This window comes from Dermacentor albipictus, chromosome 9 (genome assembly GCF_038994185.2).
Source record: "Dermacentor albipictus isolate Rhodes 1998 colony chromosome 9, USDA_Dalb.pri_finalv2, whole genome shotgun sequence".
Taxonomy (NCBI): Eukaryota; Metazoa; Arthropoda; class Arachnida; order Ixodida; family Ixodidae; genus Dermacentor; species Dermacentor albipictus.
In genome coordinates this window covers 104,703,355-104,728,408 of record NC_091829.1, presented here as the reverse complement: position 1 = coordinate 104,728,408, position 25,054 = coordinate 104,703,355, and the positions used below count along the sequence as shown (strand labels likewise).

Sequence of the window (25,054 nt, the reverse complement as noted above, 5' to 3'; positions counted from 1 at the left end):
CCACCGCATGTTAAGCTTCACACACTTTAAAGCTCACGCGAATTAGCACATGCGTCTCAATTACCTATGATGCGGTCGCTCGACGATGAACGCACCGCGTAACACGGTTTCGGGAGAGCATGTACGCTTTTCATCGGTGCCTCTGTATCGCAAATCCACCGGGTGACCGCCAACGAGGAACACGAACAAATGTGGCAAACAAAGCTAGTCTATCTAAAGAAGGCTAGTAAGTAACCACAAAAGGCAGCGAGTTGCTCTCCTGATGCGCTTTCATGATCGAGACTGAAATTTTATCAAAAAGACTGCGATGAATCTTAAAAATTTCGTAATCACGTTATTGCACGCAACCTGGCGTGCTCGCGAACTCAAGCCGGTTGGCTTTCAAAAACGATTAAGCGCACCAAATATGACTAACACGACCACGTAGTGCGCATATAAGCAAAGCAGACGTTGCGTAAATATCATGTTAAAGCGTGCGTACAAATGACAACATGCACAGTGAACTGTGCAATATATACTGCGTTATTGCCCGTAGCACAATACGCAAGCCTGGCACATACAATACTCTGAGAGATCCACAACTTACATTACATAGTCGCGCGGAGGAAGTTGTTCCGAAGTTCTCCCTCCTGATTCGGTGAAGCCATGTTTTTCTTCTTAACCCGTTGCGCTTACCGGGCGGTATCGCGAACATATTCTTGCCTTTGCTAAAACTATATTGGCATCCGAACGCGCAGCAGGTCATGGTAACAGAAAACGACGTGAAGCGACGTCGCACTTGCAACAAAACATCCTTCAAGGCGTTCACAAGATCAACACAACACAGAATAGGAACGGAAGAAATGCCGCCAACAAGCGCCGCTTCTCGAGCAAAGATGGCACTGAACCGCGACTGTAAACAAACGAAGCCGGCGCAAGGGGCCACGTGATGCCATTAGGCCAATAGCGACGCGGCGTCGGCTTCGGCCAGAGCGCTGGAGGAGGAATCGGCATTCTTCAAAGCGTGGCACTACTTTACCAAGTTTAAGGGGCCTTAGGCGGAGGAGCAGAGTGTCACCAGTTTACGAAGTTTAACTGGCTTTACTCACCCCGGGACCACGCGCGCAACGGAAGACAGCGCGCTGCCTCCCCGCTTTCTTCTTTTGCGCACGTGAGATCGAGCCGCGATCGTAAGCTTCCCGTCGCACGCTTTCACTCGCACATGCAGCACGAGGCGCGCGGGGCGATGTTATCACCCCTTGGCCTTCATACAGAACACCGAGGCGACGACGAGTGCAGAAACGCGCCTGGAGTGTCCATGTAATTGCTCTCGCAAGGAACAGCAACCATACGCTTGCGCGTAACCCGCATTCACAAAATAAAACGTCCGTGTAATTTTCATGCGCCTGTGCAGCAGAGCTACGCAAACTGTGGTCTCGATAAAGCAGCGTGCTACAAACAGCGAGATCCAATAGCGCAGCGGACGCTTATTATGTTTGATTTGAATTTTGCTGCTTCGTATAAGAGCACGATCAGGGGTAAATAGACATGCGAAATGTGAACATGCGCGTATGCTTGTGAACGGAACAGTCATTCACTGCTGCTTTTCAGGACATCCCAGCCTGAGGCCTGGCCAACACATTTGTCGTCAGCAGAAGTGTCAGTACCTTTGTCGTCGGCGGAGCCAACCTTCTTCGATGTTGGGCAACGTGAAGACTTTCTTATGGCGCACGCTATGCCTGCAAACGATACGTCGCCACTTCTTTAACACGGGGATCGAGATTCTATTATTGGGTTTCATAACTTTGTTACTGCCGCTTACGCATACTCCGGCTACACCGCTCAGCAAGGATTCCGGGGAGAAGGACGCCAGTTCTGTTTTGGTGCCGCCTGTATTGACGGACATTGTGTACGCACCGAAGAGCGACTACAACGATGAGCTGATGCGTGCCGTGGGTGACGAGGTATACATTCGTCATACGCAGGGTAAGTTGTGTTGGCTTGTTTCCTGTTCTGAGTGCATGCGGCTGTGTCTAGGCGCACGGAGGCAATTTATAGATATCATCGCATAAGCGGAAGCTTTGCTTGTGTCAAGACCACGTAGGAACGAAATTGATTAGAAGTGAGCATGTCGTCTACTATAAAGGTAAACAGAAAGTAAGGACGACATGGCATGGGCGCCGGCTGCCGACTGAAAGCTTACTGGCGTAATCAAAATCGCTGTAAGAAACTGTTAGCAAGAAATTTTCAGCTGTGAGTCAAAGCTCTAACGTGATCGTCCTTCCTTTGTGTTGAGCCTGATTTCTTCCTGCCATACGCAGACATGCAATTATGCCGACTCGCCTGACTTGACATGCACAGCTTAAACTCAGGGAGGGGCTCAGCGAGCCGGGGGCGCACCACCAAAACTGAAGGTGTAGCACGGCTGCCCTATCGTTGCCATCAGAAATACATACATACATACATACATACATACATACATACATACATACATACATACATACATACATACATACATACATACATACATACATACATACATACATACATACATACATACATACATACATACATGCATGCATGCTGTCAGGTAGCAGTGATGGTGAAGAACACAGTAGCAAAGCTGTGAATGAAGAAACTAAATTTTGTTTGGTGAACCTATGCCTAGAAAAGCAAGTAAAATTTCAAGTACAACGATAGCGCTGAACACAGTCGGCAATTGTCAAAATCTGATCTGCGGGTCAAGCGCGTCGGCTTTTATTCATGACTCATTGAATGCTCCAAGGTGTTCTCTGGCGGCCGCGTGCCTTCGAGAGCAGCTACTTCGGCTGCACTACCTTTCGGCAGAGCTTTCGTTTCAGCGAAGCCAGCGAGGTAGTCGGTTTCCAGGACAATCCATTTATTTCCTGTTGTTGCCATTGGAAATGGTCCCGACAAATCCATTCCAATTTATGGAAGTGGTGGCAAGGAGGTTCGATCGGCTGTAGTAATTCCGATGGCCATGTCGGGGGTGTCTTGCGTCGCTGGCAGTCACGGCATGTCTTTAGGTAAGAGGTGACGTCGCCAGTTACGCGCGGCTCATGGTACTATTGTAAGCTAGCACGCGGGAAAACCCGAGGTCCTCGGCTGTCTGATCGTCGTGCAGAGCGTGCAGGACTTTTGATCAGAGTGCTGTGGGCAGAACGAGAAGATAGTTCACGCGGACCGCGGAAAAGTTAATTTTTACGAGGATGTCGTTGTGTAAACGAAGATAGTCCATGCCGAAATACCATAGGGACAAGGTTGGTTTTTCCATCTGAGTACTCTATACTGCTTCGTAACTCCGGGTCTATTTGTTGCGGTTCGGTGAAGTCGTTTGTAGTTATTGCTCCTAAGGAGGCGTCATCGTCCAGTTCCTCTTGAGAGGCGGGTCAATAGCGGCGTGAGAAAGGCAGTCGGCATAAGAATTATTTCATCCAGACTTACAGACATGTTGATGTCGAATTCCTGGAGTCAGAGACTCCATCAGGCTAGGCCAGCTGAAGGATTCTTTAGTTTCGCGAGCCAACGCAAGGCGTGGCCGATCGCTTAATACTTTAAAGTGCCTGCCATATATTCAAGGCTGAAATTTCGCCGTAGCCCCGATGATTCCAAGGCATTCTATGTCGTAGAATAACTCGCTTCAGCTATTGACACTGGCCGGCTAGCGCAAGCTATGACTCTTTCAACTCCGTCCTTCTTTTGAGCTAGCACGGCACCGAGGCCCAGGCTAGTTGGGTCGGTGTGGATTTCCGTCTCCGTTTCTTCTTCGAAGTGTAAAAGTACCGGCGGTGACTGTAGCCACTGTTTCGGCTCCTTGCATGCATCATCTTGCTGTTTCCCATTTAAAGTCTACGTCGGCCTTCGTTGGATGAGTTGATGGTTTCGCGACGCTGGAAATGCCTCTTACAAAGAGCTTGCAATCGCACACAAGCCAAGGAACCTACACACTGCCTTTTTGTCGACGGGCCGTGGGAACTTAGTGATAGCAGCTGTCTCCTGCCAGTCGGGACAGACTCCAGACGTGCTGAAGACATGGCGAAAGAACAGAAGCTTTTCGTAAGCGCAACGACACTCTTCTGGCTTAAGTGCGAGTCATATGATTTGATCGCCTCTAGTGCTGTTTGAAGGCGCCTCAGGTGATCGTCGAAATTTGTGGCAAAGGATAGACAATGTCATCCGAGTAAACGAGAGAAGCTTGCCACTTCAGTCCTGCGAAGACTGTGTCCATCACACGCTGAAACGTCGCCGGCGCAAAGTCCGAATGGCAACACTTTGATATCGAAAAGGCAGTGTGGCCTGATAAACGCGGTCTTCTCTCGATTGCTTTCGTCGACTTCAGTTGGCCAATAGCCACCCTTGAGAGGTATCGAGGAAAAGTATTTAGCGTTGCAGAGTCAGATGTAATGCGTCATCTATCCGTTGAAGGGGGGTATACGTCCTTCCCTATTTTGTTCGAGCGGTGGGCGATAATCGACACAGAATCACAGAGTTCCATCTTTCTTCACTAAGACCACCTGAGGCGCCCACGTGCTTTACGATCGCACGATGATGTCGTGGAGAAGCATTTCTTCTACTTGCCGCCTTATAGCCTCTCGTTCTCGGGTGAACACTTGGTAAGGCCTCTGGCACAGTGGTCGAGCAAATTCTTCGGTTACTACGGGACGCTGCGCAACTGGTGTTTGCCGAATCCTAGACGACGTAGAAAAGCAGGTTTCGTATCGTCGGACAAGACTTTCGAGCTATTGTTGCTTACTCATCGGAGGATTGGATTTAAGTCGAAGACTTTTCCGGGAACTATGGTCGTCGAGGTAGAAGCAGCAGAATCCGTGAGGACAAACGCATTGCTGGTTTCCACAGCTTCCTCGAGGTATGGGGTGCTCGTGCCCTCATTGGTTTGTTTGTACTGCTGGCTGAAGTTTGCGAGAATCGCTGTCCTTGCTTCAGTCGAGCAATTCCTATTGCTATGCGAATTTCACGGTCTAGCAGTAGATGTTCAACGCTCTCTACAACGCCATGTCTGCGCGTGCCTCGGCTCCGGAGGAACTGATGACAATGGAGTGAGGTGGAATGCTGGCTTGATTGCCAAGCACACAAAAGGCATGGTGAACCAGAGAACTCCAAGGGTGCCGCTTGGTCTTCGGATAGCATTGTCGACTTGGCGTTCAGGTCTACGATAATTACACCTACACCGCGTTGGTACAGAAAGTCCATGCCGAGAATTATGTTCACTAGAATTGTTGGAGAACAACGAAGGTTGCAGGATAGGTCCTGTTACGAACGGCAATTCTTGCCATGCAGATTCTGGTTGGCGTTATTAGGTGTCTTCCAGATGTCCGGATTTGAGGGCGTTCCAGAGGCGTCTTCAATTTCTTCAACTTGGGGATGATTGATCCACTACTGACGGAGTAGTCGCCTCCTGTGTTTACAAAACAGTGACTTCGTGGCCGTCGAGAAGCACGTCGAGATCAGTGCTTCTCCGTCTTGCATTGCAGTTAGGTCGAAGCGTCGGTTGACGGCTTTGTCGCATTGTCCTGCTGTCACGGCTCGTATTCAGGTATACTGCAGGCGGCACAGTCTTGGCGTCGAGGCTTCGTCTGGTCAGCGGCGTCTCGTTGTTCCATCGTCGAGTTTTGTCTTTAAACGTCGTCGTTAGCGGCGGAGGATTTTCGGCATTTAGACGTACAGCAAATGCGCCTCCATGGGTTGGTGCGTTTAGGTTTCCGCTATGGGCTAACTCACCGGCCGTGACTTGGGCGAGTGTACGGTGGTTGGTGCTGCGGTGAAAGCTAGCGGCAAGGTTACTGTGAACGGGCAGATCGTCGCGGTCTCCGCTCAGTAGCTGCCAGGTAGTCGGCGATGTCCCGTGGTCGTTGCCCTCGTCGCGAGCATGGCGCGTTCATGCTGAATCCTGGTAATCTGACGGTATGGGTATCGGCAGTATATATGCCGGCTTTTACAGAAAGGCAGCAGAGCGGGCGGTGGTGAGGAGCGGGCCCTACGTCTGTCTTCCTAGGAAAGCTGCCATGGGTGACGGGCGAGCGTGCTGGTGGTGGCTGTGGGCGGTGGAGTTGCAGAGTCGCGGTGCTGGAGGGGGCACCCAGGGGGAGCCTGGCGGCGGGCGACCGTGACGTATGTCATCGGTTCCGGCTGGGGCTACGGTGATTGCGCCTGCACCTTAAGGAACTCCAAGTCATCGCTGCACTTATTCTTTGACGATGTAAGCAAATAAGGACACTTGAGGCTGCGACCTTGGAAAAGCTTCTGTAGTTCCTCCTGAAAGAGCGCTCTAAGGGTGTCGCATAAGTAATCGCGATCGAATGCACGCACGTCGGTGCACTTTGCGGTCAGCGCTGAGCGCTTGTATTGCCTTGCCCGCATATCGAGTGTCTTCTCAGTGGTTCTGGCTCCACAAGCAAATTCACCAATGCTCTTGGGCAGGTTGCGTATCAATCCGAGAAAAGCTCTGGCTTGATACCGCTCATCAATTGCCAAACTTTTTCCTCTTCGGGCATGTCGGGGTCGGTGTGTCTGAACAGGCGAGTTATCTTTTCCGTGAAAAGCGATGGTCTCGTCGAGGAGTTGCATTCGGGCTTCTAGCTGAGCTTCGGCCATTTATTTTCTCATGATGCTCATGAACGTGTTCAAGAAGGTACAGCGAAATAGGCACCATGACGTTAGAGTTGACTCTCCAATGTTGATATGGCATAGCCTGTCGTTGAAGTTCCAGTTGAACGCAGCGGCACTTTCGTAGTTTTCCAGCAAGCCTTCCGGGTCTTCCAATGATGATTTCGAGAAGGTCATTGTCTCCATAGGCTATTGCAGCACTATAGGGGACGATTGGCCCGGCGTTGTGGTTGGTGACTTTGCCTCGATTCCTGCTGCCTTTTTAGCACCCTTGTAGCTTGCGGCTAGCTCGCTGGTTCTTGGCGACATTGGTGTTGTCTTGGCCGTTCTGCTTTGGATCGCAGCTTTGCGGGAGCGCTCAGTAGATGAACGCACAAGCACCTCCACCAGACGTCACGGCAAAGAACACAGTAGGAAAACCGTGAATGACGCATCTACCTTTTGATTTGGGTGAACTTGTGCCTACAAAAGGAAGTGACACAAGAAGCACAACAATTGCGGTGAAGACATTAGGCGATCGTCGAAATCTGATCTGCGGGTCAAGCGCATCTGCTTTCATGCAAGACTCGTCGAACGTTGCAGGGTAATCGCTGGTGCCCGCGCTCTTTCCAGAAACTTCTACGAAATTCGTGTCCCGGACGCTGTTGGATTATCCAAGGTTTGGCGAAAACACACAAAACAGATATAATCAAGGCTAACGTTCGAGTAATCTCCAAATCATGCAGGCGAGTCTTGCGCTGCACGATAGTGGTAACATTGGTTGAGTAATAAAAAGCGGTCACTGAAGAAACTTAAAGAAGTACGCGTGTCAGTACATACATTCATACTTACATACGTCGTCGTCGTCATCATTATCATCGTCGTGGTCATGCCGCCGTCATCTTGAGCAGCTGAAGCAGCCTGGTTTCGCCGACTGCAGGGTGAAGACTTCTCCCATACTTCTCCAACTACACTGGTCATGTGCTAATTGTGGCCATGTTGTCACTGCAAACTGCTTAATCTCATCCGCCCACCTAACTTTCTGCCGCCCCTTGCTACACTTCCCTTCCCTTGGAATTCATTCCGTAAACCTTAATGATCATCGGTTATCTTCCCTCCTCATTACATGTCCTGCCCATGCCCATTTCTTTTCCATGAGAGTAGCTTGTTGGGCTAGTATGTACATGATTATACTAGGAGATTGCCAGCAAACTTGAAAATAGAAAGTCGAGCAGCAGACATAGACAGAGAGGCGGTAAGGTGGCTGGACTAACAACTGAACTTCATTCATGAAAACGGGAAGCAGGAATGGGAGCTGATTGAAGCCTATGGCATCTATAAACTTGGTCCCAAGAAGTGTGAAAGCACGCCATCTGTGTTCCTTACCAACAAAGAGCTCTTATTTCTTGATAAGTGTAGACATGTAAAGATAAGGTGCTGACCGCGTTTTTGTTTTTTTTTTGTGCCTTGCACATGTTCAGTACGGACTTGGGGGACGTCGTTTTCATGAATGAAGTTCGTTGTTAGTCCAGCCACCTTACCGTATCTTTCTCTATGTCTGCTTCTCGATTTTTCCTACTTTCCAGTTTGCTAGCATTCTCCTAGTATAACCATTTCCTTTTAATGTCAACTAAGATGTCATTAACTCACATTTGTTCCCTCACGTTACCCCCATCATTCTTCTTTCCATGGCTCGTTGCGTCGTCCTCAATTTAAGTGGAACTCGTTTCGTAAGCCTCCAGGTTTCTGCCCCGTACGTGAGTACCGGTAACACACAGCAGTTATACACTTTTCTCTTGAGGGATAGTGGCAACCTGCTGTTCATGATATGAGAATGCCTGCCAAACGCACCCAGCCCATTCTCATTCTTCTGATTATTTCAGTCTCATGATCCGGATCCACGGTCACTACCGACCCTAAGTAGATGTATTCCCTTACCACTTCCAGAGCCTCGCTACCTATTGTAAACTGGTGTTCTCTTCCGAGACTGTTAAACAATACCTTAGTTTTCTGCAGGTTAACTTTTAAGGCCCACGCTTCTGCTTTGCCTCTCCAGGTCAGTGAGCATGCATTGCAATTGGTCCTCTGAGTGACTAAGCAAGGCAATATCATCACGAATCGCAAGTTACTAAGCATTCTCCATTTACGCTTATCCTCAATTCTTTCCAATCCAGGTGTCTGAATACCTCCTGTAAACACGCTGTGAATACCATTGGAGAGATTGTATCTCCATGCCTGACGCTTTTCTTCATTGGGATTTTTTTGCTTTCTTTATGGAGGACTAGGGTGACTGTGGAGCCGCTGTACTTATCTTTCAGTACTTTCACATATTGCTCGTCTACAACCTCATTCCGCAATGCCTCCATGGCTGCTGAGGTTTCGACTGAATCAAACGATTTCTCGTAATCAATGATAGCTATATATATGGGTAGGTTATATTTCGCACATTTGTCTATCACCTGATAGTGTGAATATGGTCTATCGTTGAGTAGCCTTTACGAAATGCTGCCTAGTCCTTTGGTTTACAGAAGTCTAAGGTGTGCCTGGTTCTATTTGCAATAACCTTAGTAAATACTTTTTAGGCAAAGGGCAGTAAGCTGATCGGTCTATAATTTTTCAAGTCTTTGGCGTGCCCTTTCTTATGGATTAGGATTATGTTGGCGTTCTTCCAGGATACCGGTACGCTCGAGGTCATGAGTGTTGTGTTATTATCGCCTCTAGAGCAATAGCAGCGGCGCGACTATCGCGACAGCTTGCTTTGTGAGCCCAGTCATGTGGCCACCGGGCTGCACTCCACTACGAGCCATCTTGGAATAAAGCACGTTTGGTTTTGCTTACGCCTCCTTCCTTCGGCTGCGCTTTCCCCGCGCGAAAACACTACATTGGCGATGCGGATGGGATTCTGACCAATTCTGCGGCAAGCTGACATGGCAAGGGAAGGTCCGGCAGCGGTGGGTGCAGTGGCGGAAATCGTGGGTCCACTGGGCCACATCGAGCCTTTTGACGAGTCCGCAAGGGACGGGCTGTCGTACGAAAAACGCTTGTCGTCGTTTCTTCAGGTCAAGCGTATCCCCGAGGATGACAAGGTAGACGCTTTTTTGAGTCTCATAGGTCCAAAGACGTACAGTCTTCTCAAGTCGTTGACCGCGCCGCTATTGCCGTCAGCTAAAGGTTTCGAGTTCTTAAAGAGGCTTCTTGGTGACCATTTGTCACCGAAGCCGTCGGGAATTACCGAACACGCCAAATTTCACAGAAGAGCACAACTGGAGACTGAATCAATTGCGGAATATGTTGCGCAGTTGCGGAAATTGGCACAGACATGGTAATTTGAATGCGCTTTTGATCAGTCGTTGCGGGACCGTTTTTTCTGCGGTCTGTGCCGAGAAGATATACAGCGCGTTTTATTTACGGAGGATAACAAGCTAACCTTCCAGAAAGCCGTAGAACGTGCGCTAGCCATGGAAGCGGCGGAAAAGCTCGTTGCAGAAGCGCACGCTTCGTAATCGAGCTTATCAGATGTTCATAAAGTCCGAGTGGTTGGGGAAACTGATATGCCGCAAGGAAATTGCTACCGCTGCGGATCTGCGAAACATTCTAGCAGACTGTGCCCGCACGTTGCGGCCATTTCTTTCAAATGTGATAAGAAAGGGCACATTCAAAGAGTGTGCTAAGCTAACAAGAAGAGAACGACGAAGGGAGCGCGTGGATACGCGACGAAGGGGTTGAGTCCCGTTCAAGCTTCTGTTAGCGTGAAGGGAATTGTTTCGTCTGGTTTAGAGCCGATAAAAATTTCAGTGCAAGACGCACCCTTCAAAATAGAGTTGGATACGGGGGCTACTGTGTCCGTAATGTCTTTGGATCAGTTTCATCAAATGTTTCCCTCAATCAAGGTTGTGCTTACGACGCTGAAGCTGCGGACGTTCGATGGAGCCATCATCCAGCCTGTCGTAGTTGCTCACGTTGCCCTGCAATACGGAGAGCAGAGGGCCCAGCTGCCTTTTTACATCACGAGATAAAAGGTACCCCCTCGGCTTGGTCAACAATGGTTGCAAGCCATCCGACTCGACTAGAGCAGTATGTTCAAGCTCAACGCTATTCCCAGGTGGGACGATTCTGCATGTTCCAGACTGCGCGCTCTTCTAGACAGGTACCAGAGTTTGTTTCAGGACGAACTGGGGACAATTACAGAAGGAAGAGCGACATTGTCCCTGAAAGAAGGTAGCGTGCCGAAATTCTTGAAGGCAAGAAGTGTGCCCTTGGCATTGCAACCAACAGTCGAGGCTGAGCTTAAAATTTGGAGGACATGGGAATCATTTCGCCAGTCGGGACAAGTGACTACGCCACACCAGTTGTGCCAGTAGTAAAGAAGGACGGTGGCATAAGACTATGCAGCGATTATATATGACCACCCTAAACCCTTGTCTTGAAACTGATCGCTATCCACTCCCGACAATCGACGAGTTGTTCATAGCGCTCGCAGGGGGCCCAGAATTTTCTAAAATTGACCTAAATCGAGCCCATTTAGCAGGTAGTAATGTCAGAGTCGTCAAGAAAGTATTTGACACTAAATACTCATAAAGGATTTTTTGCGTAAACAGGCTGCCGTCCGGGGTTTCTTCGGAACATTCCATTTTCCAAAGAAATATGGACACAATGTTGAAAGGCCTGAAAGGCGTCAGCTGCTATTCGGATGACGTTCTCATCACCGGCAAGACGTCAGAGGAGCATTTTGCAAATCTCGAAGCGGTTCTGAAGTGGTTGACTGAGCGCAGCGTTCCAGTAAATAAAGAAAAGTGTTCATTTTTCCAAACGGAACTACAGTATCTGGGTCATGTTATCAGTGCAGCAAGTGTCAGCACAACGCCAGGCTGATGAAAGCGTCCGCACCCTCAGGCAAGCAGCAACTACAATCGTTTCTGGGCATTGTAAATTACTACGAGAAGTTTGTTCCTCGAGTGTCTACTCTGGCGAGTCCACTTTACAAACTGCTGCGTCACGACCAGCCATGGCTCTGGGATGAACCTTGTCAATGGGCGTTCGAGGAAACCAAGAAGGCGTTGGCATCATCCTCGATCCTGGCGCATTACGACCCAGATAAACTTTTGCAAGTGGCATGCGACGCTTCCCAATACGGCGGGGGTGCAGTACTTTATCATGTAACTGAAGATGGAAGCTCTCGGCCTGGGTTTTTTGCGTCACACACATTAACTGATGCCGAAAAGAAGTACAGTCAGCTAGAAAAAGAAGCGGTGGCCATTATCGTTGCCGTCAAAAAGTTTCATTTCTGCATCTATGGAAGATGTTTCACATTGATTACGGATCACACGCCATTGCAAACAATTCTGGGGCAAAAAACACGCATTCCACTAATTGCAGCGGCACGCTTACAGCGATGGGCTGTCACGTTGTCCGCTTACAAGTACTCGCTCGTGTACAAAAAGTCCAGTGACAACGCAGAAGCAGATTTTTCTTCAAGATTCCCGCTCCAGGATCCTGAAGACGGCACGTCCGAAGGCGAGGAATCGTTTTGTGCTTTGCGTCTGGACTCTATGCCGGTGTCCGCTACAGATTTCTCTCGTTACAGCACGTGATCCGGTGCTCAGTAAGCTGCCCCAGCTTACAAGCATAGGCTGGCCATTGCATTTGCGAGATGAGAGCTTAAAACCATTTTTCGACAGACGTTTGCAGATCAGCCTCCATCAAGGGTGCCTCATGTATGGCCTGAGGGTTGTTATTCCGTCCCCTCTTAGGGAATCCATGCTCAAAGAACTGCACCTAGGTCATCCTGGCATTGTGCGGAGCAAGGAGCTGGCTCGCAGCTACGTGTGGTGGCCGTCAATTGATTCAGACTTGGAGACAAAGGTACGAAGTTGCCTAGCCTGCCAGGAACAACGGAATGATCCATTTAGCGCACCTCTGCATCCCTGGTCATGGCTGACCGCACCGTGGAGGCGAATTTACTTGGACTTCTTGGGACCTTTCCGAGGAACTATGTTTTTAGTGGTTTTAGGCGCTCACTCGAAGTGGCCGGAAGTGTTCGTTATGCGAAGCACTACGTCCGAACGTACTGTTTCGGGCTTGCGTGAACGTTTCTGCAGATTCGGAGTGCCGGGGATGGTGGTCTCCGACAATGGACCACAACTGGTGTCCGAAGACTTCAAGGCGTTTATGCGGAACGTCAGGGCCAGACGTGTCGTGAGCGCCCCTTATCACCCAAGCACAAATGGTCTGGCGGGGCGTTTCGTGCAAACGTTGAAGTCTGCTCTACGCAATTCATCTCTCGATGAGTCTGTCGAGGCAACACTTCACAGCTTCTTATTGGCGTACTACTACACGCCTCACCCTAAGACTGTAGAAGCTCCAGCTAACCTGTTGGTGGGTAGAAACTTGCGCACCAGGCTGGATGCAATGAAGCCTACAGTGGAGGGGAAGTCAGTTCACCCAAATGCCGCAGGGCAGGAGCCACAGAGACTGTTTTTGTGTTAATGACAGGGTTCTAGCTCGCAATTACAGAGGCTCAACCAAGTGGGTTCGTGGAACCATTATGAAGAAGGCTGGACCAGTCACGTACAAAGTGATGGTAACCAAACCCCAAGGCAAGTTCATCTGGCGTCGACATCTCGACCAGCTGCTGACTGGCGCCGGCTCTAAGGTGACACCAAGGGCATCAGACTCCGACTTGTCGGAGGGGTTCCTGGTCTTCCCTCCAGGCCAGACAGGTGAGCAGCCAACGTCAGAAAAGCCGGTACTGGGGAGTCCGTCCCTGCAGCTCCCGCTACTCCATCAGAGACATCAGCACCGCAAAGGCTCTACCCGTCAAAACAACGCCGTCCACACGAGCGATACTAAGCCCGTTCTTTAACTATTGTATAAAGCTACAAGTGCACCCTCTAAAATAAAGAGGGAGGAGTGTTGTGTCATCATCGCCGCTAGAGCGATAGCGGCGGTGCGTGTGGCGACTATCGCGACAGCTTGTTATATTAGCCGACTCATGTGGCCACCGGGCTGCATTCCACTACGAGCCGTCATGGAATGAAGCACGTTTGATTTTGCTTACGCCTTCTTCCTTCGGCTGCGGTTCCTCCCCGCGAAAACACTACCATGAGACATTGAATATACAGGGTGAACAGCGTGCAGCATGTGGCGGTGGCGTAGAGGTAGGGCATCCGACTCGCATGCAAAGAGGACCGTGGTTCGAATCCCGGTGCCGCGCAATTTTCCGCCAGATTAAAAAAAATCGCTTGTTAATAAAATTGCATCAACAGGCCTGGAGTGCGGCCTCATCCCGGTGACCAGAAGCGGTAGTGCACTCCCTCACCAGAGCAGGATTGGCCACCCTTTTGCAGTACTTGGCCACAACCTCCTATGTAAATACAACTGTTTAACATACATGGCTTTTCAGCTAACTTTGGCCAATTAATAAAGATACAAACAAACCGCAGTATTCTTCTCAGCCATATGGAGCACGTCATATAATTGTCAATCCTCCAAGCTGGGTAATTAACAAAGATTGCTTAATGAAATTTTTAAATATCAACTCCAGGAAAAGATCGTCAGTGCAAAAGTTGTAGCACTTGTTGAACAAGATAGCATTATTTCATCTATGCTAACATAACGACACTACTTAATTTTTTCAGCCTTTCCTTAAATTGCGCCAAACTGAAAGATTACCACGTGACTGCCGGCTAATGCGCCGCGCTTTTACTTCCCTCAAATGTAAGTTGAACGAATTAGTAAAAGCTGGCTCCGCGCAAAGAGATCGATTGAACAGGCTGTTGGTGATGGCGGAGCACCGTATGCTGCAAGGTTTTTATCTCCGTCGTTCATCACGTTTCATCCTCGGCCCCTCCATCGACTTTCTTCATTGCCCCGAAAAGAAAAGAAAAAAATTCGCAGTGGCTCCGCTCGGCTATGCCAGGATATACGTAGCGAAACCTAGTGCATAACACGGTTAGCCTTGGTTAATTTTGATTGCAAGTCCAGGTTTGTCTGGTTGTCTAGCTATGTTGCGGCGTTTAGCCAGTCATTCGGCGCGCTGTTCGTCTGTTTCCTGGGTGATTCGTTTCCTCTTCATCTCGTTCCCATGTCGATTCCTGGTCTCTTACTGCTGATCGGAATTGTCACCATCCATAATGCCGCCTCAACTGTGCTTTCGGGGCACGCAAGCTCGCCTTTTCAATCCTCCGACATGTTATCAGGCATGCGACGCAGCTGGTGAAGCGATCGGAGGCGAGCGCAACGATGAGGAATAATAATAATAATATTTGGGGTTTTACGTGCCAAAACCACTTACTGATTATGAGGCACGCCGTAGTGGAGGACGCCGGAAATTTTGACCACCTGGGGTTCTTTAACGTGCACCTAAATCTAAGCACACGGGTGTTTTCGCATTTCTCCCCCATCGAAATGCGGCCGCCGTGGCCGGGATTCGATCCCGTGACCTCGTGCTCAGCAGCCCAACACCATAGCCACTGAGCAACCACGGCGGGTAATGATGAGGAACGCGCTGTGACGTCTTACCAAACGGCGGTGGCCAAAACGCGCTGCCCAGCACCGCGCGTTTTGGCCACCTGTGGCTCGGACACCTGTGGCTCGGTGCTACTAGTGGCGCATGCACAGTAGTGACTAAGGAGCGATAGAGCGAGAGTGAAATATCCGCGGCGAGGCGCACGTTGTGACGTCCTGTGCCTCCACGGTGCACCGCCAAGGCGAAATCGCAAGTTCTTGGCCAGTAAAGCTTTCGCTTTAAAAAAGAAATACCTGCGCTACGTCAAATACCTCCGGCCTCGCATCGCAGCCGCTTTTTCGTTGAAGACTTTCTTTCTCAAAACAGTACGCCTCATTTTGTCGCTTAACGCCTATCGCAGTCACCGACAGCCTCATTAATTGGTTTCTGTGCAGTGAGCGGTCCTTGCTATAGTAGCGGACAACATTCTGTGGCTATCAAGGGAAGACTACGGTTACGCGTCCGCTGCGGGCTGGTTACCGCACCAAGCTGTCCGGCAGCATTTGAGAGCGCTTTTGGCGGCTCGGGACAGGTGCCGGGTTGACGCGGCTTCACGTGCGCGACGATGCCGCGTTTATACCGACGCAGAAGGGAAAAGCCGCAAAATAAGTAACCCTTTACACTCAGGACTTGAGACTGACCCCAACCAAATAACTGAATTTTATTAGCCCGACGTTTCGGAGCCCATTGGGCTCCTTCTTCAGAGGGTTGTTCTTCGGGGGGTGGCGGTGTGCCGCTTTTAAAGCGTCTTTTGTGAAGAAAGGAGGGGGAGCGCTGGAGGTGTGGAGACACTTCACAGACGGAATGGTGGGGGGAAACAAAAGGAGGGGGGGGGCGTTGTTGACGGCTTCCGTGGTGCTGGGATGACCGGTGCTGGGGAGAGTGCTCGCGAGGGTGCCATTGATGGGAGGCGGGGGGGAGGGGTGTGGGGGAGGTTACAGGGTCGCACCGAAGTTTTTGTGTTGGTGAAACAAGCAGGAGTCTACTTGGCTGTGCGTCCTTTTCTTCTTATCGCCGCCCTTGAGAGCGGCATCCAGCAACTAGACCCCAAAGTGCGGGAACATTTCAGACCGAAAGCGATCGGCATAATACGGTCCAATAACAACCGCAGAAGAGAACGCAACTTATCTTCCGACGAAATAAGAGCAGTGAGAACGCTGAAAAAAGATGCAAGCATTGTAATGCTACCGGTGGACAAGGAGAACTCAACCGTTGTTTTTAACACAAAGGACTGCGAGGAAAAGGGGTCCGCCCGACTTGATTGCCAAGATTAAGAGAGACTAAAAGAGGACCGCACTACGAGAACCCAGTCTGTGCTGAACAAGACACTGATTGAAATATTCCACGACCATCCAAATTCTCGAAATCCCTACCTAAAATTAATGTGTCGGAAAGCATCCGCCCCAGCTTTCTGCGGCTTGTCAAAATTCTATAAACCCGGAATCCCCTTACGACCAATCGTAGACTTTTCGTGTTCCCCACCACGATCACTATCCACTTACTTGTATCAGATCATACACCACTCACCAGAAGGACAGCATCGTATGTGCGCGACTCTGAGAATTTCATCAAACTCACATCAAAAGTACGTATCGAAGATGATGAATGTCTGGTCTCTTTTGATGTAATCTCTCTGTTCACAAGAGTACCCATTAAGTTGGCTGTTTCCGCAACTAGGGATGCCCTGAAACTCGACGATATGCTCAGCGAGAGAACCCCTTTGAGTGTAGACGAGATCTGCCGCCTTCTCGAACTGTGCCTGTACAATACCTATTTCACCTTCCAGGGCAGCTACTAAAACAGGTTAAAGTAACTGCTATGGGGGCCTCGATTTCCGTTGTCATGGCTAACTTGACCATGGAGAGCATCGAGGAGAGAGCTTTAAATACTTTTTCCCTGAAGCCAAAAGTCTTCCTGAGGTACGTGGATGATTGTTTCTGCATCGTGAAGACGAGCCAAATCGAAAACTTGCAGAAACAAACTCCATATACCCGGATATACAGTTCACATATGAGCGCAAACAGAATGGGTCACTCCCATTCTTAGATGTACAAGTTACACGAAAAGACGGCATTCTAAAATTTTCAGTCTACCGAAAACCAACCCACACAGGCCGCTATCTTCATTTCCAATCCGACCATCCGGCAAACCACAAGGCGTCTGTTGTAAATTCTTTATTCAAACGAGCCGAACCTCATTCTTCATCGGAATCGGATCAAAAGAAAGAAAAGAGAACGGTTCTCAATGAACTTAAGAGGAATGGCTACACAGAGGACTTCATTAGAAAAAAAACTAGACAACAAGAAAGAAGCAAAACGCGTGACCTTCAGCCGTTGACTTCTCCCCAACCACAGAAGGAAGTGTCCATCCCGTACGTCAGAGGTACCAGCTGAGCCGAATATTAAAAAAGAAGGCCTCGAAATGGCACACAAACCAATAAACACTGTCAATATCCTGCTCCCTAAACCAAAAGATCGTCCACCTAAAGAAAAAGCTCAAGGCGCCGTCTACAAAATCAGTCGCGCCGACTGTCCGGCGTCGTACTTCGGGGAAATCAAAAATCTAAAAGAAAGGATCAGACAACACGAGAACCACGTCAGAACATTCAACCGTACTCGCAGCGCTGTCGCTGAACACTCTGAAGACGCCGACCACAAAATTGCTTTCCAGGAAACTGAAATCCTTCAAGCAGAGACGAACTGACGAAATAGACTACTACTGGAGTCATGGCAGATTCAGAATACGCGGAATAACTTAAACCGCGTGAAGGGCAACCTACCCTCGGTGTATGTCCATGGACTTGGTGACATGACGAAAAGAAGAAAAGGACGCACAGCCAGGTAGACTCTCGCTTGTTTCACCAAGACAAAAACGTCGGCGCGACCCTGTAACCTCCCCCACACCCCCTGGCCCCCCCGCCTGTCATCAAGAGCACCCTCGCGAGCACTCTCCCCAGCACCACGGAAGCCGTCAACAACGCTCCCCCCTTTCCTTTTGTTTCCCCCCCCCATTTCCGTCTGTGAAGTGTCTCCCCACCTCCCGTGCTCCCCCTCCTCTCTTTACAAAAGACGCTTTAAAAGCGGCACACCACCACCCCCGAAGAACAACCCCCTGAAGAAGGAGCCAAATGGGCTCCGAAACGTCGCGCTAATAAAATTCATTTATTTGGTTGGAGTCAGTCTCAAGTCCTAATCAATTTCCCAACCAGACAGGCAATTCTGTCGAAATGTTTAGCTTGAACGCTTTACACTCAGTGATGTGTTCAGTCTTACTTTTGCGAATAATTTGTTTTTCTCTTCTCAAGCCTAGACTAACATGGATTACAACGCGAGACTCTTTCCAGAAGCGCTGTCACTTGAGCGCGCTTTGCCTCCGTAGAGCTTCCGTTCAGAGCCACAGAAAGTTGTCCGCGAGTATAATTCGTTTAACTTACATTGTTTGAGGACACAAAAAGCGCGGTTTTTAAATTTTTTTAAAATTTCGCGCACTTTAAAGAAAGGCTGTAACAAAACTTAGCAGGGCTATTGGCATAGTTGAAATAATCCGATGTCTCCGAACGAGCGCGACAACTTTTCTACTGAAGAGTTTTCGCTAGAGTGAATATTTCACAAATTAATTAAGCAAATTTTGTTAATTTCCCAGCCTGACGGACTGATTGAAAAAAAAATATCATGACGTGGCAATTCGACACACGTAGCGCGTATGTTCTTTAAAAGAAAAATACTTGGGCCAAGTTACCTGAAATAACCTGTATATAAATATATACGGACAACCTTGGTGAATACTTGGGAGCACCCCCGACACGAGCAAAGGGAGACCGCTAGGAGCACTGCTAGAAATTTTAGGTCGCTGTCTTGAAGCGTGCCTCATAATCAGACCGTGGTTCTGCAACGTAAAACCCCCTAATGTATAATTTCGGATTGTTTTGCAGCCTAGCTAAAGAAACAAACAGGCAAGGTTCGTGGGAAGTAAGACCTGGCAACCACGAGATGGGCGAGTGGGAAGCCCTTTGCAGCCGAGCGCACTGACAGTATGAAAAAAAGAAAAGAACACTAGAGCGTTGGTGCGAGCCGACCAGCGCGGTGGCATCCCTATAACTGCCTCACAATGTAAACAATGCCTTAAAATGCCCGATATCAACGCAGGGCCCATTTTCGAGTAATGAAAGCGTAGATTCGTCCCCGAATGGTAGGCGAGGCGGGGTCAGATGATGTTGCCTTGCCGAGGGTAGCTGGGTTATGTCACGATTCTGCATGTTGTTGTCTTCGCCCATCAACCAAACTCTGAAGAAGTGCTTTGACGGCCTCTCATGTGAAAAGAACGTCTCATTTTCAACAAGCAGCTCCAGCGAGATTCTGAAAGCGTTGGCGACCAGCATGCTATTAGCGTCACCACTATGTATTGAGAGTATCTCAAAGGGTACAATTCTGGAAACGCGAAGTTTCCGGTTGTCTAATTGCTGACCGCAACCCAGACCAAGGGATGACAGCGACGTTCCTAACAAGGTTCACAACTACCAATCGCATCAACGACATCTTGTAAAGTGAACTTACGCAGCGTTTTTTTGGGCTGCGCGCTTAATATTACGTTTGTCATTTTGTTACGGAGTTAACTTGTTTAAAGGGAAACTTCAAACTGCAGCATTTTTATTTCGTCTATTTGGTGATGCGGAAGAAACAAGAACATGTCTTTCGCTCAGAGAGATTTCTAAAGTTCACCAAGTTTTACTTTACTACCTTTTCAATTAGGTTATCATAAAATTTCAAGCCGTAGGCCGCGCATTTCGCAGTTGTGACCGCGAAAAAAAAAATATATGCTTACACTGTAGTAGGCGCGGACACTCATACGAGCAAGCCGGTATGCATGTATCTATGACAAATCAATGTGACATGTATACTTACTTTTGATAAATCAAGTTTTGTGAGAATTCAGCGTGCTCTGCAAGGTCACCTAAACAGCATTGTTCCGTACCATTTACGAGATGAGTGTATTTGCTCACAACACCTGCTAGTGTTGGTTCGTTGTGATAATGTATCCTGAAGTCTGCTCGTCCTCTAAGCAACTGTTGGCGACCAGGTTACCTGGCTACACTTCAATAACATATCATACCGACACGTCTGCCTAATCATCACCCTGGGCACCAAACACTCAAACGGTAAACAGTGCAGGTAACAGTTATAGTGAAAGGAGCGGACAGATTCGCTGTCTAAAAACCAAATTCCTATGCTTGCGAAAGAAAGGCACATAATGCAAAAGCACAACGCTGTCTAAAAGTGCACGACGGACTGGCAGGAATACGAAGTGAAAGCAAAATAGTGCAGCCCGACTGGCAATTACGGTACGTTCACACTTGGCGTTTTTTCGCCCCAGAGAAAGCTGAAAGTTATTCCGCTTCAGCGGGGCCTGCAATAGCACGAAAAGTTCTAGTGATAAACTGAATATGGTGGTCAGAGTGTCAGTGGGAATGCTCATTGAAACAGTAAAGAATTACCCTGTGCTTTACCTTAGAATTCACTGCCTCTACGAGCACACGTTTTAAGGGCCTGGGAATCAGCAGAAGGTGCGACAGCGAAGCTTTACCGTATTCCAAATTTTCCGATTCGGCAGAACTGGCCGAATTCACTACCGCCGCTTCCTGGCCGTCCAGTTGTTTAGCTGCTCCTAGTGCATCTCTAGAAAATAACTATTGACACTTTCTTGTTCCGCCTCCCTGATGAGTGCTAAAGAACGGCGCTATGGCGCAGACGAGAGGCCAAGATGCTCGTCTTGACTGATAGGCCAGTGAATGAACGGGTTGCTTGATGTGGTGTGGTGATGAGCGCACCACACCCACAATCAGGCACGTAGTAAGAAGAGGCGGCAAAAGAGGCAGCGGCAGTGGCAATACAAAGGTTAGCAACTAACTTGTGGGGTATTGGGCGAAAAAGAATTTCCATCCGCTTTGGTCTAGTCGCTCTTTCGCTGCTTCCGAAGCGTTAACACGCTCTTGAAGCCAGTTTATACCATAGTCTTCTTTGCCATGTATGTCACCTTGTCCTCTCACTATTTTGCTGTCACTCCGTTTTCCTTGGGGTTAGTCGGGCAACGTATAGATAGCGTTGTGCCCTTGGGTCTCCTGACTGTTGTGCTGTAGGACGCTGAGTAAAACTTCGTTGACACTCAACGCATCTCCCAAATTTGTTCACTTCTAATGGCGTCTACGCTGTTTACCATGTCGAGCGTACATCAACTATCCGAGCTTATGCCCTGTTTCATACTCGGTAGGAAAAGCTGCAAACGCTAGAGAGATTCATATCACAGTTCGCATTCGTAACCAAGCAATACTGCTTCACGTGTGAAAAGAAAGGCACGGCTCTTTGTCATGTTTTGCGACGTGGCATAAAGTTCCAAACTTCTTTGTCGCAAAGCACAGCGCATTTATCTATTGAAAGCATCGCACGTCGAAAGCCACTTGCTACCCAGTGAGCGCAGTTACGCTTTTCTGCGACCAGCCGCATACTTGGCGACTTCGCAGGATCGCAGCTAAACTTCCAGCGGAGCTATATCTCTCCAGCGGTTGGGTTAATAATTTCCGTTGAAGGTCTTTGTCGCGTGCTCTTTCCGCTCTCTTGTGGGGAGCGTGCTGCTGCTCTTCGAGACATGTCTAATGCTAACATCAACCAACTAGCCAAAGTACACTTCTTAATTATTGCCTGAAATTAAATCCATCACGTTTTAAAATTCTGCTCGCATTCGGACGCGAAGAAAGGGGGTTAACCGAGGGGCCAGATTTTTTATTCTTCGTATCATGAGAAGTCAACAAACAAAGACACCTAGGAAATCATTGGGGGAAATTACTTGTGCTTAATAAATGGCACATAAAGAAACGATAAATTAATGGAAATGAACGGGGATGGAAAAACAAATTGCCACTCAACTTGCCACCTGCGGCAAGTTCTTTTTTCATCCACTTCCATTGTCACTATTTATAATTTTCTTTAATTCAATTAGTAGGTAGATTTCCCCAATGGTTTCCGAAGTGTCTTTGTTGCCTTCTTATGATATGCTCGCATACGAGGCTTTCTAGAATTGTCATAAGAAATTTCTAGCAAAGGCACAACTACAACCGCGCACTTTTAACTTCTCGTCCGCATCAGCCATAGTCAGTCAGATCAGCTGATTAGGGTAGGAATCACTTTCACGCACAGTGGAAACCAAAGGCATCAATTAACTCACATTACTTAAACTTCGTCATGGCATAACCCAGAACTTAACCCTTATTTAGAATGAATGAATGAGTGAATGAATGAATGAATCAATGAATGAATGAATGAATGAATGAATGAATGAATGAATGAATGAATGAATGAATGAATGAATGAATGCTTCAAATTTGTAGAACAATGTCCTGTGTACCTAGTCTCATTCGTACCCGCATGGTTACGGGAGATTACGAAACCACGATAATAGGACAATTGAGAAATACTATGTTGTGCTACCTGGTGGGGTCAGGAAAACCCGTCCCTCGTGCATAACTCAAAGGAGTATTTAGACTTGTGGAATCCTCTGGGCTGGAATTTTACTCCATAAGGTGGCCTCACAGCCTGCAGGGTTATCTGACTAAGCTAGCCGGGATGCTCGGTTGCCATGATCAGAAGTTCGAATCCTCGCATTTTTTTCTTCATATATGAAGGTGGCAAGCTCTAATTCACTTCTTGGGGTACACTACATCTCCAGGCTTGGAGTGGCACCTGACACAGCAATAACGCCGAGAGCCAGTGGGGCTATGCTAATATAGGTAGAACTACTTTAGGAAGACCCACTAAGCTTCAACAAAAGACACTCCCTCACAAGAACGCGGACTCGCCTCCCTGGTGCAGTATTCGGCCACTCTCTTCCAAAAAACTCATTCAGTCAACCAGTGGCCCTCAGTCCCAAGCACCTGCGGAGCACTTGACCAAGGCGGTTCTCAATCCTATAACGTAGCAGAGGGTGCTAAGAATCTCTGTGCTTGGGCATACCGCCAGTGGAAACTGACCCTGGCAACATTTAAAACCCGAACTCTCTCGACTGAAGCTAGCTCCGCAAAAATGTAGAGTAACTATCAGGCATTGTTTGGGATATCATTGGCCTTAGAGAGGTTAGAAGAACTGGCGGGGCTTCTACAGTGCTGACTAATGGCGACGTCCTTTGCTACGGAGGACATCGAGATAAGAAGCAGTGCGGTGTAGGATTCCTAATCTATAAGGACATAGCGGGCAACATTGGCAAATTCTACTGCAGTAATGAGAGGGTAGCACAGTCGTAATATAATAACAAGAGAGAGAGGTAATGTTAATTGGCAAAAAGGTGGAGAGGTCGGCCTGAGTGAAGTACCTCTAGCCTGCTACTCTATGCTGGGGAAGGGGTTTGGGGAAAAACAGAGGTGGGATGAGAAGAGGAAGGAGGGTGGTAGTACGGCAAATACGATGAGGGCTGCACATCACACTGTATATGTGCATTGTGTACGTGTACACTTCACATCACAGCACAGTCATCTTAACGAGCAGAGTTAGAAGTTACTGCAATGTAGCCAAGAGGCTGTCTATAGCGTTCATAATTTTTACCGCTGTTAGCGCCACTGGCGTATTTTAACCGGACAGTGGCAACTTCAGGGCGGCGATTATTAGTCGCAGCATGGCTTTGATAACAGAGTCCGATGGTGCCATGTTTGAGCACTGTCTTTGCTCGCGCTGACAGTCTAAGGCCCGTGTGCGCGGCGGTAAGCGTGGCCATACATTTGATTCCGGGCTTACGCAGCTGTCTTGAAACAATGGCTTAGAGAGATTTATCGATGCCAATTCAACTACATTCTCCTTGACCTGCGGAATTGGAGCCAGGGAGCTCTCGTTTGGACCTACAGCTCGCCCACGCCGATGACGCGTTCGTCTCCTCCGCTGTTGCACTGACGCTGCCGCCTCCTTGTGGGACATACTTCTCTTGCTCATTTTTTTCAGTACCTTTATCTCCCTTCTTTGTTTAGGACAATCCTCGGAATTGGCCTCGTGGGGTCCATCGCAATTCGAGCACTTCATTTCTTTCACTGTGCACGAAGAAACGTCATGGCTGCCGGCACAGTGGAGGCATGCCGTATGGCCTGTGCATACAGTGCTGACATGGCCTAGCTCAAGGCACATGTGGCATTGCAGTGGCCGGGGCACATAAGGACGCACGGCGTGTCGCACATAGCCCACCTTGACATGACCGGGTAGCGTGCCTCCCTCTAAAGGAATCTTGACGCTCGTCGATCGACCGAAGCGGTGAAAATCGATGACCTTCACTTCAATGGTCTTCAAGACGGGAGCCTCCGTAGCTCTTCGTTGCTGATGTCAATCACGACATCGGAAATAACACCTGCCCTAGTGCGACCACAGTGCACGATGAACGAGCGGACTTCTATGTGTCCTAGTATGCGCATAGTTTTCAATTTCGCGAGTGCGGCCTGCGTCGTTACATTCACTGTAACTACGTTTTTCTTGGTGTTGAAACGCACTTCGTTAATTCCTTTCGTAGCCACGTTACCAAGGTACGTGTTAAGAATCTGTCTGTGTGCACAATTTAAATACTGAGACACATCGAGCGGCACAAAAGCGATCCTGTGTGTCGGAGTAGGCGGCCCATTGGGGCCCTGCTCACTCACGTCGTTGGTTGTCTTGCGGTATTTCCTCTTCATTCGCCTGCCCTCCACGATGGTGTAGCCATAGTCAGAGTCCATTGGCTCGCTGTTGGAGAAACAGGAAACGGACATCTCCATGCCTAGGTTGCAAGCTTTACACTTTAACCCTGCGAGACGCAGTGAGAAGAGGTGTGCTTGACGCTGGTGATGGTGTGCCGTCTGTCATCGCCTCGGATGTCTTCGCTTCCAAAAAGCACAATTAAGCCTCCACTATCACAAAACTATCGCAGCAAGGCAAGAAGCGACGCTTA

General features: G+C 48.8%; 1 protein-coding gene across 1 annotated transcript in view; it reads left to right on the top strand.

Annotated features, from left to right (window-relative positions):
* The window catches only part of LOC135907198 (phospholipid-transporting ATPase ABCA3-like), a 354,979-nt gene that overhangs the window by 17,600 nt on the left and 312,325 nt on the right, over positions 1 to 25,054 (top strand). Inside the window, exon 2 of the mRNA XM_065438886.2 lies at positions 1,591 to 1,965. Within this exon, the coding sequence (XP_065294958.1) occupies positions 1,677 to 1,965 (289 nt within the window). The 5' untranslated portion in view covers positions 1,591 to 1,676. The remainder of the gene's footprint in view (positions 1 to 1,590; positions 1,966 to 25,054) is intronic.